General features: G+C 38.5%; 2 protein-coding genes across 6 annotated transcripts in view; one reads left to right on the top strand and one right to left on the bottom strand.

Annotated features, from left to right (window-relative positions):
• The window catches only part of ssp3 (short spindle 3), a 130,791-nt gene that overhangs the window by 62,554 nt on the left and 52,001 nt on the right, over nt 1-16,236 (bottom strand). The gene's annotated exons all lie outside the window — the stretch shown is intronic.
• On the top strand, nt 3,577-4,849 carry LOC136844365 (uncharacterized). The gene has a single exon (XM_067113453.1). The coding sequence runs from the start codon at nt 3,725-3,727 to the stop codon at nt 4,706-4,708; it is 984 nt and encodes a 327-aa protein (XP_066969554.1). The 5' UTR covers nt 3,577-3,724; the 3' UTR covers nt 4,709-4,849.

Below are 16,236 nucleotides of genomic sequence, written 5' to 3'. Positions count from 1 at the left end.
CAGGAAACAACGGGTTTTCATAAATGTCACCAATGCATGTTTTTATATGATGTCACTGTTGCCCACATATTTATGGGTTGTTTGGGCTTAATATTTAATATTTTATATATATATATATATATATATATATATATATATATATATTTTAGATTTTATATATATATATATATATATATATATATATATATATATATATAAATAACACTTGATCTGAACTTTCAACGGGGCAGCAAATGCATCAGCGATCCTCAAAACAATAAAGAGTTATGAGAACAATGGAGACTGACGCAGGAAATAATAAAAGAGACTCTGAAATTATATGGCATCATCTACGGTGATGAGAACCTAAGCAGCTGGACAGAAAAAACAGGGCAGGAGTCAATGACAGAGAGAGAGAGAGAGAGAGAGAGAGAGAGAGAGAGAGAGAGAGAGAGAGAGAGAGAGAGAGAGAGAGAGAGAGAATTCTTTATTATCTAGTTGAATATAAGGACCGTGTTCCTATCGAGGAAGGGATTGTCTTAATCAATTTACTGGGGGGCGGGAAGTGGGTAGATTACGTGAAAGGGATATAATTAGCTAATAATAAGGATTATAATACATACACACTATATATAAGTGTGTGTGTGTAGTATAAATATGTGTGTATATATATATAAAAACACACACACACACACACACACACATATATATATATATATATATATATATATATATATATATATATATATATATATATATATATATATATATATATAGAGAGAGAGAGAGAGAGAGAGAGAGAGAGAGAGAGAGAGAGAGAGAGAGAGAGAGAGAGAGAAACTGCTATTAATCCACCTGATGGGAGTTAATTCTGCGTAGATCACGGAGAGGGAGGAGGAAGAATGGCGTCGCTACGTAGGCAGCTGGGCATTTATCATCGGCGAAAATTAGCTAATCGCGTAGGGATTGCTCACCGACTTCCTAGACGACCTCCTCCTTCAACACGTGTCCCAAAGGCAGATACAAACCAGAGAAACGCCAGAATAACCTCTCAACGAACCCCTTTTGTTCACGGGTTGCATAACCCGCCGAGAAAGATGCTGTTTATACTACTAATCTAACTCGGTCACAGTGCGAGACTTGAATGTGTGCGCGTGTGTAGTCATTCCCGATGAGGCGGACGTGATGCATGTAAACAGCCTTGGTCACTCGTCGGATTTCTGGCAAATGACTGAAAGTGTCCTCTACGGAATTCGAAGGGCGGCGAAAGCTTGTCGCCAAACGATGGTATCCAAGTCCGAATTGCGAACGAGGAAGCAAGGCAGGTGGAAGGAAGGAAATGACAAATCATGGATTCACTTGAGAGAGAGAGAGAGAGAGAGAGAGAGAGAGAGAGAGAGAGAGAGAGAGAGAGAGAGAGAGAGAGAGAGATATGACACAACTGTACTTCTTAAGAGGGAAGAAAGTATTACTTCAAGTAGTGGTTGACTAACCCACTGGTCAGGTGGCCACTGCTCTGAGTAACCAGAGACGATCAAGACTTTAAATCACGCCACTAGGAAATAACAACATAAGAATAATGAGAGATGAAAGGTAAGAATACTCGAAATGAGAAAACAGGAATAGGATGTGTACACTGGGGGAGGATGTGGGAAGGGGAAGGAGAGGGAGGAAACAGGAAGGGGGCGTAGACTTGCTCAAAGTCGCATTATCCGCAGTGCTAATGAGGACACCGTATCGCTAAGAGAAAAAAAATAAAAGAACAAGGAAAAGAGGCGATGGTTGCCCAAGTACAATTTGGGGACGATGTCGATACACTGGGGGAAGGGCACGTCACACTCGAGTGGGAAAGCTGTCGATAAATGACAGGGGAAAATTGCTTAACGCTAAATAGTGGGATACTGTGAATGAGCAAGTAAGTCACAATAATTAGACGACTGAGGGGAAGCACTCCTCAATAAATGAGCTAATCCACTTCGCTACAAAATAAGGGAGGACACTTCATAATAAACAATGGAAAATACACTTCAAATTTACCATAGCCTACTGGGAAGACATGTCACAAATAATAAAGTGGTAACTGCCACTTCACGAAAAATGAAAGTAATTAAGCAGCATATGCTATAAAGAAAGTAGCTTTCAATATTTGACCGGCTGCGTTAATTCCGCTGTAATAACAAGTTGCAGTTTCTGGAAGAAATACCTCTTCCTTACATGTGTAATGTATACATGAATGAAGTCAGGGAATATTGTTTCTCAAAATTCAAAAACAATGAAACTCGCTTTGTTAAATTTATTAGAATTTCGATCAAAATATATATACGTAAATGTATTTGTATGTACATGTAAAAGTACATACACACATATATATATATATATATGTACACACACAACACACACATATATATATATATATATATATATATATATATATATATATATATATATATATATATATATATATATATAATCAATCTGTCTGTATGTTAATAGTACCTACACTGTAGATGTTTCCCTGCACTTACACTGGAGCACAGATTTTTTTTTAATTAGATTCATTAAACAAGCAGAATATTGTCATAATTTTCTAAAGTGAAATACAAAAAACAACAATGTATAACAGTGAAATACGGAATCAGGCCTTTTACAACTGCTGATTAATGTTCAGAGCTCTAAAAGAAAGAGAGAGAGAGAGAGAGAGAGAGAGAGAGAGAGAGAGAGAGAGAGAGAGAGAGAGAGAGAGAGAGAGAGAACAAATGCTGTCAAGAGCGTTTTGAAAACTGTGTGCTGACCTATATAAAGGAAGTGCGCCGCACTGTGCAATTTGTAGATCGGAAACTTTATATTGCCTGCAAGCACACCTGAATTATTTCTTCAAAATCGTGCACTTTACGATACTGTAACATTACATAACGGGATGTTATTTTTTTTCATTCTAGATCAGACGCTCAAACTGCGATAAAATATTTGAAAAAAATAATGCACCAAAGTCAAAACTCTGACTGAATGCTGCAGGTAATATAAAGGAAAATACTGCTTTAAATCAAACGCTGCGTGCTGCTTTGAGTAGCAATCCGAAAATAAACTGTATTTGCTTTCAAAACTGAAATCCCATTTCCACATAACCATCCATTTTTCATTTCGAGCGTCGGGAGTGTGACCAGAATCCAACTGTTTACTTGAATACTAACGATGTGCTTCTTCATTCCAGGAACATAGGCATCGAGGGCCAAACGTGAGGTTTCCCAAGACCGCCCTTCCAGGCACCGCGAACTATGACCGACGCAGTAGGGTCATCGATGACGCAATCGTCAACCAATAAGACGACGACGACTCAACGACCAGCTACAACAGTGATGTAACGAGAGCTTCACAGGAAATACGTAGACAGGATTGAGGGTAAACCCGACGTATATCAAGCCTAGCACGTCCTCCGGGTGATTCAGTCCTCGCAAAGGCAATTAAAAAGATATATCATGTTCATGGCCGCTTCCCCGACCTTGCGCAAACCAGCAACTTGCTAAGAATTCAGTTTACTGGTGAAAACATAAGCTGTCCAGAGGTGCAGCTTATGCTGGAAGCGTCTTGCGCAGTGAAAATCTTGACTGACAAAATTCATGTTTCTCGATAAAAAGAGTTCAAATTATCAGTGACATAAGCGATTTGTGATTTAGTTTAGGGAGAGTGAATCTGCTTCCGAAATAAAAATAGTAAATAGTGAACATAATAAACCTTGGAGGGTACAATGGTGTTCCTTTATTACACCGCTGTGCTGTGCTGCTTTATTGTGCTAGCAATAAACTACAACTCTGTTAGTGGTATGGCTATCAGTAACGGGGACCAGGACAGGCTGACTTGGGCTCCTATTACAAGCCTAAAATATCCCTTCGTAACATTCATCAACGACTTCAACCACCCTACCTGGGCCACAAGGCACCAGATCACCAAAGAAAATGGCCGCTTATATCTCAACTTGGCCAAAAACGTTCCCTTCACAGTGGTCTGTGGGGCTTGCTTCCACCACTCCATCTTCAAACCAAATTTGACCGTCGAGATCTCGGACCATCACTCCATTTCGATCCCGAAGAGGAAAAGAGACAAGTCCCTTCAGTACTCGGTGGGTGTCAACGAGTGCATGATGACCTTCCTCGTCACGGAACCCATCAAGAAGGGCGGCGAAATCACCTGCACCCTGAACAGGGGGAAGCAGGTGATTAGGGAAACGATCAAGTTCAGTGCCGTCGATGTGGACATCCAACAACCTCCAGAGGAATACGAGATCAGAGCATCGTCGCCGACCGTCATGCTTCAGTGTCCAGATGCCGAACCGTCGCCCTCGAGCCAAAACCCCGTCGTGAACGTGTGGCACGAGGAAACCAAGGAAACGAGGCCGAAAGACGTCGGGTCGCCGATGGTGTTCACAAACCAGACGATTTACCTGGAGAGGCCGAAACACTCCATGACGATAGTGTGTTCCGTCTATAACATCTTCAGCCCGTCGGTCGTCCACCAGCGGCGCTACAAGGTCCAGGGAAGGCCGAGTAGCGGGAAGCCCCAATACTTCGCGGGCGAAATTCACGCGTACGAGGAAATGGACGCTGAAATTCTCCCGCCAAGAATCAGCCTGTCCACCAGTATCCTCGCTATCATCATCATGGCAGCTGTGGTGTGCGTTCTAATTGCGTTGATCGGTGCTTACAGATTTTTTTCAGCCTTCAGAGGTAATTAATATAGGAATGCCAAAAGTACCTGGTGTAAATAAGACAGTGATTCTCAGTGCCCTTAGTTCACAAGAGCTTGAAGACTTTTACGTTATCCTCATTCCACACTGCGGGTTTCCTGAACTGTTCGTGGTCTGGAGTATGTGACAACTCAATCCTTTGTGAACGGTGTATAAATGTACATAATATTAATATGAATATATTTTAATATTCACTTATACTTGACTATCTTTGTGGATAGCCCGACCTGAAATGTACGTCGATTACAAATACTGAAATCAGACGTCAAGTCATTTACATGCTTCCGTTTCTGGACCCAATACAAGGAATTATACATTATATATATATATATATATATATATATATATGTGTATATATATATATATATATATATATATATATATATATATATATATATATATATATATATATTGTATAACCAAAATTATTACCAATACGATTAAATAATACTTTAGGAGAACGTGCATGAAACACTGATGTGCATTATGACTGATTGTTAACTTCTAATAAACGTTTAATTCAACAAGAAAACAGTTTTTATCTTATCTCCAAACTTGCAGTATTACAGCGCAGAGGGAACGCCGGAAGGAAGGAATCAGGCCAAGAACCTCAAAAGGAAGGAATCAGGCCAAGAACCTCAAAAAAGGAAGGAATCAGGCCAAGAACCTCAAAAGGAAGGAATCAGGCCAAGAACCTCAAAAGGAAGGAATCAGGCCAAGAACCTCAAAAAAGGAAGGAATCAGGCCAAGAACCTCAAAAGGAAGGAATCAGGCCAAGAACCTCAAAAAAGGAAGGAATCAGGCCAAGAACCTCAAAAGGAAGGAATCAGGCCAAGAACCTCAAAAAAGGAAGGAATCAGGCCAAGAACCTCAAAAGGAAGGAATCAGGCCAAGAACCTCAAAAAAGGAAGGAATCAGGCCAAGAACCTCAAAAAAGGAAGGAATCAGGCCAAGAACCTCAAAAGGAAGGAATCAGGCCACGAACCCTCAAACCTAATAAATGAGCGACTGATAAAATTACAGGCCTCATAACCAGAAACTGAACTCTTCTAGGTACAGGTATATGTACAGTATACACGAGTATAAAACCAATTGGAACTGGAATACAAAATTTGCGCCAAAGGACAAGCGCTGGGACCTATGAGGACATTCAGCACTGAATGGGAAATTGAGAGTAAAAAGGTTTTAAAGGTTTAACAGAAGGAAAACCTTGCAGCTGCACTATGAAACAACTCTAAGAGGTTGGAAAGTAAGGTGGAAGAAAGAGAATACGAACGGAGATACAATAAAAGAAATGAAAGGGGTTTAAGCTAGGGGCCGAAGAGATGCTGCAAAGAACCTTAAGCAATGCCTACACTACACCGCGTGAGGTGCACTGAAGGCACTACCGTAGGGGACTAAGTATAAAAAGAATTCTACGCATGAAAACCGAATTCACTCCTTAAAATAACAAACTTGCTTCTTGAAATGAGGCAGGTGAAACCTTTCATAAAATGCAACGAACAGCAGACAAGTGTTCCTTAATTCAAAATCAGTAATAAGTATCACTAGGTTTAATTAACACCTTCAGCATGCAATGTTCACCGCCCACGAACTTCCTCCAGCCCGACGACAAGAGGTTAACCACCGAAGGAAATGCCTGGCCTTGTACTGCAACCTCAACCTTGCAAAGCACTGCTGGACACACCCAACAGGGGTCTTCTGCGGCTGCAAGAACACTCAGCTGCTCTATAAATAGTATTAAACACGTCCCGAAACCCTGCTTTGTTGTAGGAAATTCCCTCAAGCAATGATTTCCTCCTTGACTAAAATAAACAAGTAAAAATAAAAATACAACAAAAATAAAGAAAGAATAAATAAAAATAGATAAATATTAATAAATACAAATAAATAAGAATAAAATAAGCAAAAATAAAAATACAACAAAAATAAAGAATAAATAAATAAATATAGATAAATATTAATAAATACAAATAAATAAATAAGAATAACTAAAACTAAAAATATAAAAAATAAATAAAAAAATTAAATAAAAATAAGTAAATAAACAGATAATTAAATTAAACTTTCACTACGGCTCAACTCCACGATTATCAGACATCTTGAAAATATTTAGGAATTAATAACTGATGTTAAGAATTATACTGCGCTTCTTGCTGACCGAAACATTCTGCTGTTACTTGGCATCGTACCAACCACCGGAATTGATGCTGTTTAGATAAACTTCTTACGTAAACTCTGATAACCTTTACACACTATATGCTCTTGCACGAGCCACGGAAATCCTGACACACTCGAAAACTCTAGAGATATAAAATCAGGCAATAGTTCAGGGCGTCCGACAACGTGGTATTGATAAAATTTTTATGGCAATTTTGAGGGAAAAAAAAAAAAACTTTATACAGTTAAACAGAATCTTGAAATTTCCGGGAAGCCAACTACATGGTATCATTACCTTTTTTCGACTTCGAAAGAAAAAAAAAAAAGTAAGCATAAGCGCATATTAAAAAAAAAAAAAAAAAAACATAAGCGCACACTTCTAAGTCCCTGAAAGTATCCTTGCATTTAAGGGCTGACAAACACGAGCTATTATTTTGCTTGCTTCAATTTTGAGAGAACAATGAACACACTCTCATACTCACACTCGTTGTTCCTAGGGAGTACATATTCCATTGTTTTATGGAAACTAACGAGGTGGTGTTGTTACACCTGTACCAGTTTCATGATAACTAATTGCGTGATACTGTTACATTTGTTGTAAATCTGATTAAAAGAAAATGAAAAGCTACAAATATAAACTTCAAGTTGGTGCTACTTTGGCTTGCTATCTACGCGTCACCTACTCCGAGGTGCTAGTACTAAACATGGCGGAAGCCCCTTGGGACGCCTTCTTTAGTACCAGCCCCTCGGGGATCAAATTATGATATACACTTATTATATTAGTAAACTATACCTTCGTACGGCCGTCTACTTTACATTTAACATTCGGTATTTAATTTAGTACTAGCACCGCCTAGTAGGTGACGAGTAGTTAACAAGCCAAAGTACTAGCACCCTTCGAGTTCCTCGAAATAATCTCAGTATCTAACGACGGGCAACCACGTGGTACGGTTACAATAATTGTAACATTTCAAGCCCCGAGGCTACGTTCCAAACTACACACATTACAAAAGAATTGCATTGCAGCTACGTGCAACTTCCTGCCCTTCCTCCCTCCCTCCCTTCCGCGACAGCTCACGGCAATTTCAAATTTGACAAAGAGACTCTGGCGGTGCCTTCGGATACAGGTAACGACGCTGATGCAGGAAATAAGATTTGTTTTAGGCGGAACAATACTGTTAAACTGAAACATTCTTTCTTCCAGATGAATGTAACAGCCCTGATATATATATATATATATATATATATATATATATATATATATATATATATATATATATATATATATATATATATATATATATATATATATATATATATATATATATATAATATATATATATATATATATATATATATATATATATATATATATATATAATATATATATTCCATTTTAATAAAGATAAAATAAAAAAAATATGATGATAAACTTCGACTTGAACAAACGTAACAATACCGATACAACGAAATAATAATTTTCAATGATGAATGGAATAATATTTATGAAACTAAATAATTCTTCATAATAAAAGCATACATACTGGCATGGTGAAATAACCATTTTAGAATCAATGTAATACATAAAATAAAATCGAAAAAAGAACTCGATTCTATCTCTTAATATAAAACCAGAAAAAAATTGAAAATTGGGATCTATTCTGGTTCTAACATGTACGTACAAAAAATTGTTATAATTATATAATAACAAATTCTCCTCAACTTCACAACCGACAAAAAGTAACGACAGCAAAATAAAAATCGAAAAGTGAGATTTATTCTACTCCTTAATAAATAAAAAAAATTTATTATATAATAATAAATTCACCTAAAATTTCACAACCGCCAAAAAAGTAACGACAGCGAAATAGGGGAATCATTTTTCTCAGGATCGCATTACGAGCTGTCAACTAAATTAGTCATTCCCTGTGTAAATACCCGCAAAATTTCTAAATATCATAATATCCGGTTAAAAACAATACTAGGAAAATTATGCATGAAAGCAGTCATCACCACCACCACTACTGTAGTCCCATACAAGATCCTGGTCCCATAGACTCCATCGAGAATTACGGTTCATGGCGCGCACGCACTTATACGCAAGTTAGCGTAAGCTGAGCGTAAACGATTACCAACCTTGCTCGACTGAGTCACAGCAATAGTAGTAATAGCAGTGATGAGTTTTTCCTGAATGAATTTCTTTCCAGACTCGGGTATCGTGACATTTCGGTATTTTATAGCCATTCGTACGGTGAAGAAAGTGATGACAGTGAGGCATTAATTTTTCCGTGGGTCGCCATTGTTACACTTATCAAAAAGAAGACAAAATGTTTGGTTTTTGACAAATTTTCATCTTATGTTAATGCGTTACGTGTTGAAAGCATCGAGTGGCCGATTCCAGATTTTTTTCGATGTTTTCCATGGCGATTAAACGCTCGACTATTTAGTAATAAATAGCCACACAAAAACTTCCAATCGGTACCTATCGCATTCATCCAAGATCTAAGTCGAAAACTGTGTTTGAATACCATGGGAACGGACCAATAAGAAACAAGTAAAAAATGCGCCGAAGTTTCTTCGGCGCAATCGAGTTTTCTGTATACCCGCTACAGCGTATGATCAAGGCCACCGAAAAATAGTTCTATCTTTCGGCCCATGAAACTTTAACCGCGGCCCGGTGGTGGTCTATCAGATACCGTTGCCAGAAGCACGATTATGGCTAACTTTAACCTTAAATAACATAAAAACTTCTGAGGCTAGAGGGCTGCTACCTGGTATGTTTGATGATCGGAGGGTGGATGATCAACATACCAATTTGCAGGTCTCTAGCCTCAGCAATTTTTAAGATCTGAGGGCGGACAGAAAAAAGTGCGGACGTGGACAGACAAAGCCGGCACGATAGTTTTCTTTTACAGAAAACTAAAACCTTTAGAAACAGACTATACCGGCATACGGATGCAATTAAGAAGCGCGTCTGCATTCACGACAGACTCGAACTGGTCTCAACTCGGCAAGGTGGGGGTTAAACCTCCCCGTGACTCCCCACACTGCGCAGATCCGGTCGTTACATGAACAGGTCACAGAAGTAAGGAAGTCGTCTCCGACTTCAGAATTGGATATAGCGTGCCGGATCCAGTTTAATCCCCGGAACCGTCTAACAATTTTTAATGGCTAAATTGACTAACATAACGAGGAAGACAATGCCACTCTGATTCCGATGGCAAATAATGGAACGCGAGCGATGACAGCCGGGTAGCAATGTTGTCTGGGTTTTAAAAGAATGTAACAATACTATATAGCGTTTATGTCTTAGTTGGAGTCGGACGTTTTCATAGATTTAATCTTGCGCTACATAAAAGACAATGCTAGTTCTCTGTTGCCTTAGTGAAGTCATCTGGTCCAGAGAGAGAGAGAGAGAGAGAGAGAGAGAGAGAGAGAGAGAGAGAGAGAGAGAGAGAGAGAGAGAGAGAGAGAGAGAGAGAGAGAGAGAGTATGAGACGTTCTGTGCACGCCGTAAAACAACGTATCATGGATGCTCAATAGATGGCTGTTCCTGGCCTAATCTTCACGTCCGGGTCATTCAGTGTCTCTGGCAATTATTACTAGTTTAGCCAGTTAAATCGCCATCCTCTCCAAAAGCAATCCATCCTGCTTTCATTATTTTTTTCTTATTTTTATTACGACTCATCTCTGACTAACAGTTTATTTCATTCTCCTTATTCTTCTCTTTTCATGTATATAGTTCTGTAATTAATGCCCAGTCCAGGAAGCGTGACTTTGAGTTTTTGTGTTAAATTTTTAAGTTAAATTTGTTTTTTTTTTTTTACTCATTCGTTTCACACCGAATGAACTATTCGGTTCACACAACTTGGCCTCAGGCCTAGGCCTGGTATTTTATTCTAATCCTTCATTAGTCTCCTCTATAAGAGCTGAAAGTCATTCAGTGGTCCTGGTTAAACTACTTTTAATAATAATAATAATAACACACAATAATAATAATAATAATAATAATAAAAACTAAGTGAAGGACAATGGTAGTTCTCTACTCTATTCTCCTTTGGGGAAATCAATGAGAGAGAGAGAGAGAGAGAGAGAGAGAGAGAGAGAGAGAGAGAGAGAGAGAGAGAGAGAGACTTCTCACTGCACACGTATATCATTCAAAATTCAGAATTTTGGCTTTGCTGATTAAATACGTGTGCTGGCTGAAAAATTTATCGGCAAAACGTTTATTCACAAAACTGAATTTCTTCTGTCAGCGAAATTTTCATCGCTCTGAACAACCAGACGACAATCAAAAGAAAAGGATTATTTCCATGGTCAACTGCGGTGACAACAAGAATTACGGGCCAATGAGCAATTCAATGAACTTTCTATTACAGGTGTTCCTTGTAAAGAATTAATTTTAGTGCCAACTTTTCCTCACGCTGCCGCTTGAATAGAGGGTTAGCGACAAAACAAGCTAAGCAGATCATTAAAAATACAGTTTTTCACGTTACTAACATCAATAAGAAAGTATTACACAGCGCATGAAACTTATAAGAGAATCGTGAGGGCCGACAGACCCTTTAGCTTATATGCATACTATGTTGTAATTCTTACAGCACTTTATATATGTATTGTTTTAATAATTCCCATAACAATCATTTAAATGTAGGACATGGAAATACTGAACATAAAATTGGTCACAACGCTTGTTCCTAAAATGGCGAAATGCGTGATAATATACTGCATTCATTATATTCTCTTTTAGAACAAATAAGAATCGCAAATTCTTGTTATTTTGAAACCAGCAAATGAAAATGAAAACCAGAGAACCCGTAACCAGGTGCCGCTTTTAAGCCTCTATGGCAATTGAGGTTTCAGTCTATACCCTCTTTCGCAACTGCATAATATCGCTTATACTCAACCCTACAAATCTTTCTCTTTGCTGTAACGGTGACAAAATACTATGGCGCTAACGTCAGAATAAAAGACGGCATTAACTGCATAAAAATAAATTATAAAAAGCCTTCTAAAAATAATTTTTTTTATTTATTTTTTATTTAATTTTTTTTTTTTTAGTTTTTCCACTCCTTCTGAATGGAAGTGGTTCCTACCCTAACTTACGCTGGGGCCTAGAGTAACCCACTGATGAAAGCTTGAGCAAATACTGAGAGCGGAATTTGCACTAAAACATTAATACCATTACCCACATACTATACAGCTAATCTGAAATTTACAACAAAGGTAAGTCTTATACAACGATCAACACTTTGCAGAGACTTCAGCTACAATTTAAATATTTTTAAAATCTAACATGTGATATACTCAGAGAGAGAGAGAGAGAGAGAGAGAGAGAGAGAGAGAGAGAGAGAGAGAGAGAGAGAGAGAGAGAGAGAGAGAGCTCACAAAAATGAAACCAAAATAAGGCAAAATGTGTATTTAGTTTCACAAGACGAGTCAATATCCTTCAAAATATAAGACACCACATAAGAGAAAAAGGACGTGGGGACTTGACATTTTTGCAAAATTCTTATAAAAGAAGTTGAAAGGAAACTGATGTGTTGCTCATATAATACCAGAGGGTTACAAAGAAATATCCATATGAATAAAATGCCATATCAAAAGAGAAAGAAAAAAAATATTCATCACTAACTTTTGTTATATCATCAACAAATAAATATTAACTTAAATGGTAACGCATAAAATAACCATTTTTTAAACATCCAGATTAAACAACAAACAGCAATTAAGATTATGACGCAGTCAAACACTGACGCCTGTGATCTCATTAAAAATGACTAACTGTTAGCCACAGAACGTAAGGAGGAATTCAGGAAATGATGGCCAAATAAATTATAACATGAGGACTGCCTATTTTTAGGTAAACACTAACTTGGGTCATATTTAACGAACTAATAAAAAAGATATTAATAAGTAATGAGGTCTGTAACGATAATATTCCCTACATAAATTTTTCATCTATACGTAATCTTTTTCGATTTAACTGCTGATTGACTTGTTTTGCTTTCATTTCATTATTTACCATGATCTACACATCTGCATAACTTTCCAGGCCGCATACACATACACACAGTCACTGTCAATGAGTCAGTAAAAGGAATTGTCCAGCTGCAATGAAATGTACCATGAGAAAAACGTTTGTGATAATGTATGATATATAGATACTTGGCAGTAAACTCACTTGTGGCAAATTTGTTTTTCCATACGAAAAAAAAAAAGTTAAGTATACCTTAGTTTTACTAGACCACTGAGCTGATTAACAGCCTCCTAGGGCTGGCCTGAAGGATTAGACTTATTTTATGTGGCTAAGAACCAACTGGTTACTTAGCAACGTGACTGGCAGCTTATTGGAATCAACCATTATAGCCAAATGAATTTCTATCACCAAAATAAATTCCCTTCTAACTCTTCACCAGCCGCCGAGATTCAACTCGCCTACCGAGTGATAGGCCAGAGCTCTATTGACTCCATCCATACAAGTGGGCTTGTAAGGAGACTCATAACTGAGATGCAGAGGGCTGCTTAGACCTGATTACGGGGATACGCACCTGTTTTAATATAGCCTATAGACTGAATAGTAGTTGCATGGTTTGAAGACACAAGGGACATATGAGCACATGGCTGTGAAAGTGCATTGTGAAAGGAGTCAAATCTTGCTGTTAAACCTGGGTTCAGCAGCAAGCTTGAATTTTACAGCCTCCCAAGAAAAACAGACAAAGAACAGAGGAATATATACATGTGCTTACACTTCACCAAGATTGTTTTATAACAGATACATATAAGTGATGGGTAGTTTTATTTTTACAATGGAACGCATGACCATTCCACATCCTTTACTCGTTGCTGCTGACTTTTCTGAATACTGCTTCTTCATATCTTTGAATGTTTGTTTATACGGTTGATACTTTCTGGTTATTTTGCAGACTTTAATGGTCTTTATATTGGCTGGTTTAGCCAGAAGGGAAAAATTCCCAGCATGCAGATGGCTTGCCAAATACCATTTCTATAGGGGAAGATCCACTTTTAAGAGCTGTACGTCACTCCAAGGAGCTAGGTAATTATGAGTTCCAGTCGGACCAATCTGGGTAATACGGGGTGCCTTGAGGGATTGTGGTCTTTTTCTGCCAAGCTGTTGGTAGTCGTTTATGGGCAGTGGTGTGGTGAATTTTTGTCCTCAATAATTTGCCTAGAGGTCCATAATACTGGAGATGAATGCTTGGTCCTCTGCTGATGTTATACTGCCAGGGCAGCCAAAATAGCTGATCCAACTGCCAATTAGTGCACTCTGTGTAGGTACATGCACTATCACTTCCAACACTAATTCTTCAAGAAGTAGCGAGTTCTGTTCTCAGCTACCACTCTGTTGGTCGCAAGTTCGAATCTCCGACCGGCCAATGAAGAACAAGAGGAATTTGTTTCTGGTGATAGAAATTCATTTCTCGCTATAATATGGTTCAGATTCCACAATAAGCTGTAGGTCACGTTGCTAGGTAACCAATTGGTTCTTAGCCACGTAAAAATAAATCTAATCCTTCGGGCCAGACCTAGGAGAGCTGTTAATCAGGTCAGTGGTCTGGTTAAACTAAAATATACTTAACTTTTAACTTCCAACACTGGTAGTTTCCTACCATCTTGTAAGATCTTTTTGCTGCCCTGAAGATGTATCTGCATCTGTCAGTTGGGGGTAGGAGTCCGACACTGTCACATACAAGTGACCAAACCGTTATCTAGGTTGAGGGAAATTGCCAGTGACTGATTCAAAGTGCTGGGTTTCTATACTTCACTGGCACTTAAGGTATTGTTTGGTCCAAGATTTTATGTCTTTGCTCCCTGCCAGATGAATTTCTGTGTAACCAACTTTGCTGTAGTTCACTTGGAGAGGTAAGAGAGACTGTGGATGAGGTTGAATACTTTACTCAGAGGGTCACTGGAACAAGAGGGTGCAGGCTCTTGGTGATGGTGTTACAGAAGATTGTTTGCCCCGAGTTACCAAACGGTATGTCTTCCCGTCATAGATTTGTGATGGTCTCGCGGCAGTAATTTGTTTCATCTTCTTGGAGTTGTGTGTCAATGAGCTCATCATAATTAATTCTTAACTGGACCTCAATGATTTCAATCCTGGATAGGGAACCTGCTACTGGGCTTTTCTTGCCTGGTATATGATATATGGTACACAGAACTTGTGACTGATGCATGTTGATGGGAGAGTATGAGTCATGGATCTTGTAAGGACAAGTACAAATGGGTCATAATCCACTAGGATTGTGAAATGACTACCTTCAAGGAGGTGACTGAAGTGTCTGGTACATGGATGGCAAGGCATCCTCTGTCGATTACACTATTTTCTTTCCTGCTGTAAAAACCTAAAGGTAGAGTTGTCCTGCTGATTGGCTGTTGAATTTCAACACCCAGTGTGATGTTGCAATGTAGCTTGCATCCCTAATAGTGTATTTCTGGTGATAGACATTCATTTCTCGTCATAATGTGGTTCGGATTCCACAATAAGCTGTAGGTCCCGTTGCTAAGTAACCAGTTGGTTCTTAGCCACGTAAAAATAAGTCTAATCCTTCGGGCCAGCCCTAGGAGAGCTGTTAACCAGCTCAGTGGTCTGGTTAAACTAAGATATACTTAATTTAACCCTAATAGTGTAAGTCTGGCCCAGGGGTTGGGGAGTGCCAGAGTGGCTGCATTTGCCAAAGCATTCTTGGTAGCTCTAAAAGTATCCAGTTGAGCAGTGCCCCAGCTGAACAATATGTCTGCCCTTCCAAAGATGGCTTAAGGTTCAGTGGTTGAGAATGGAAGCAGGTGAAGGTTAATGACATTCATCATCAGACATTTTCAAAACGTTTCCTTACAGATTGTCTTATAGCTGTAGGCACTGCCAGATTAGACTGTTAGTTGCAACAGGTTAAGTGTGAGAACCATGTTGAGTCTATGATGGTACTGAGACAGTTGTAAACTCTCTCAAACAAAGACAGAGTTTTCGTCATAGTTAGTCCGTTTTTTGTATCTGTAAGTTAGTTCTTGAAATGCATGGATTACATGCAAAATATGCAGGATCTATTAAGGCTGACCCAGACCTTTCAAGTTTTGAAAACATATTTAGTTCAATAGTGGCTCTTTGTATCACTAGGCATGGCCATGTTTTGTCCATGAAATCAGGCAATTTAGCACAAAAACTGTTGTGTATAACTGTTTGGATGAGCACAACCTTGTTCTCTCATGAGAAAGTAAACCCAGATTTTAGATGCAATTATTTAGTCTATTAATGGCTCCTTTGTTAGTTGGGCAAGGCAGTATCAGCTCACTCTGAGGTCACCAATGAAAGGAAACTCGTACACAAGATGCAGATA

This window comes from Macrobrachium rosenbergii, chromosome 12, assembly GCF_040412425.1.
Source record: "Macrobrachium rosenbergii isolate ZJJX-2024 chromosome 12, ASM4041242v1, whole genome shotgun sequence".
In the NCBI taxonomy this organism is placed as follows: domain Eukaryota; kingdom Metazoa; phylum Arthropoda; class Malacostraca; order Decapoda; family Palaemonidae; genus Macrobrachium; species Macrobrachium rosenbergii.
The sequence above is the reverse complement of the archived record's forward strand: the minus strand, read 5'-3'. Positions and strand labels throughout refer to the sequence as shown.

Coding starts and splice junctions, on each gene's coding strand:
- LOC136844365 (XM_067113453.1), top strand. CDS start 3,725: ATGGTGTTCCTTTATTACACCGCTGTGCTGTGCTGCTTTATTGTGCTA.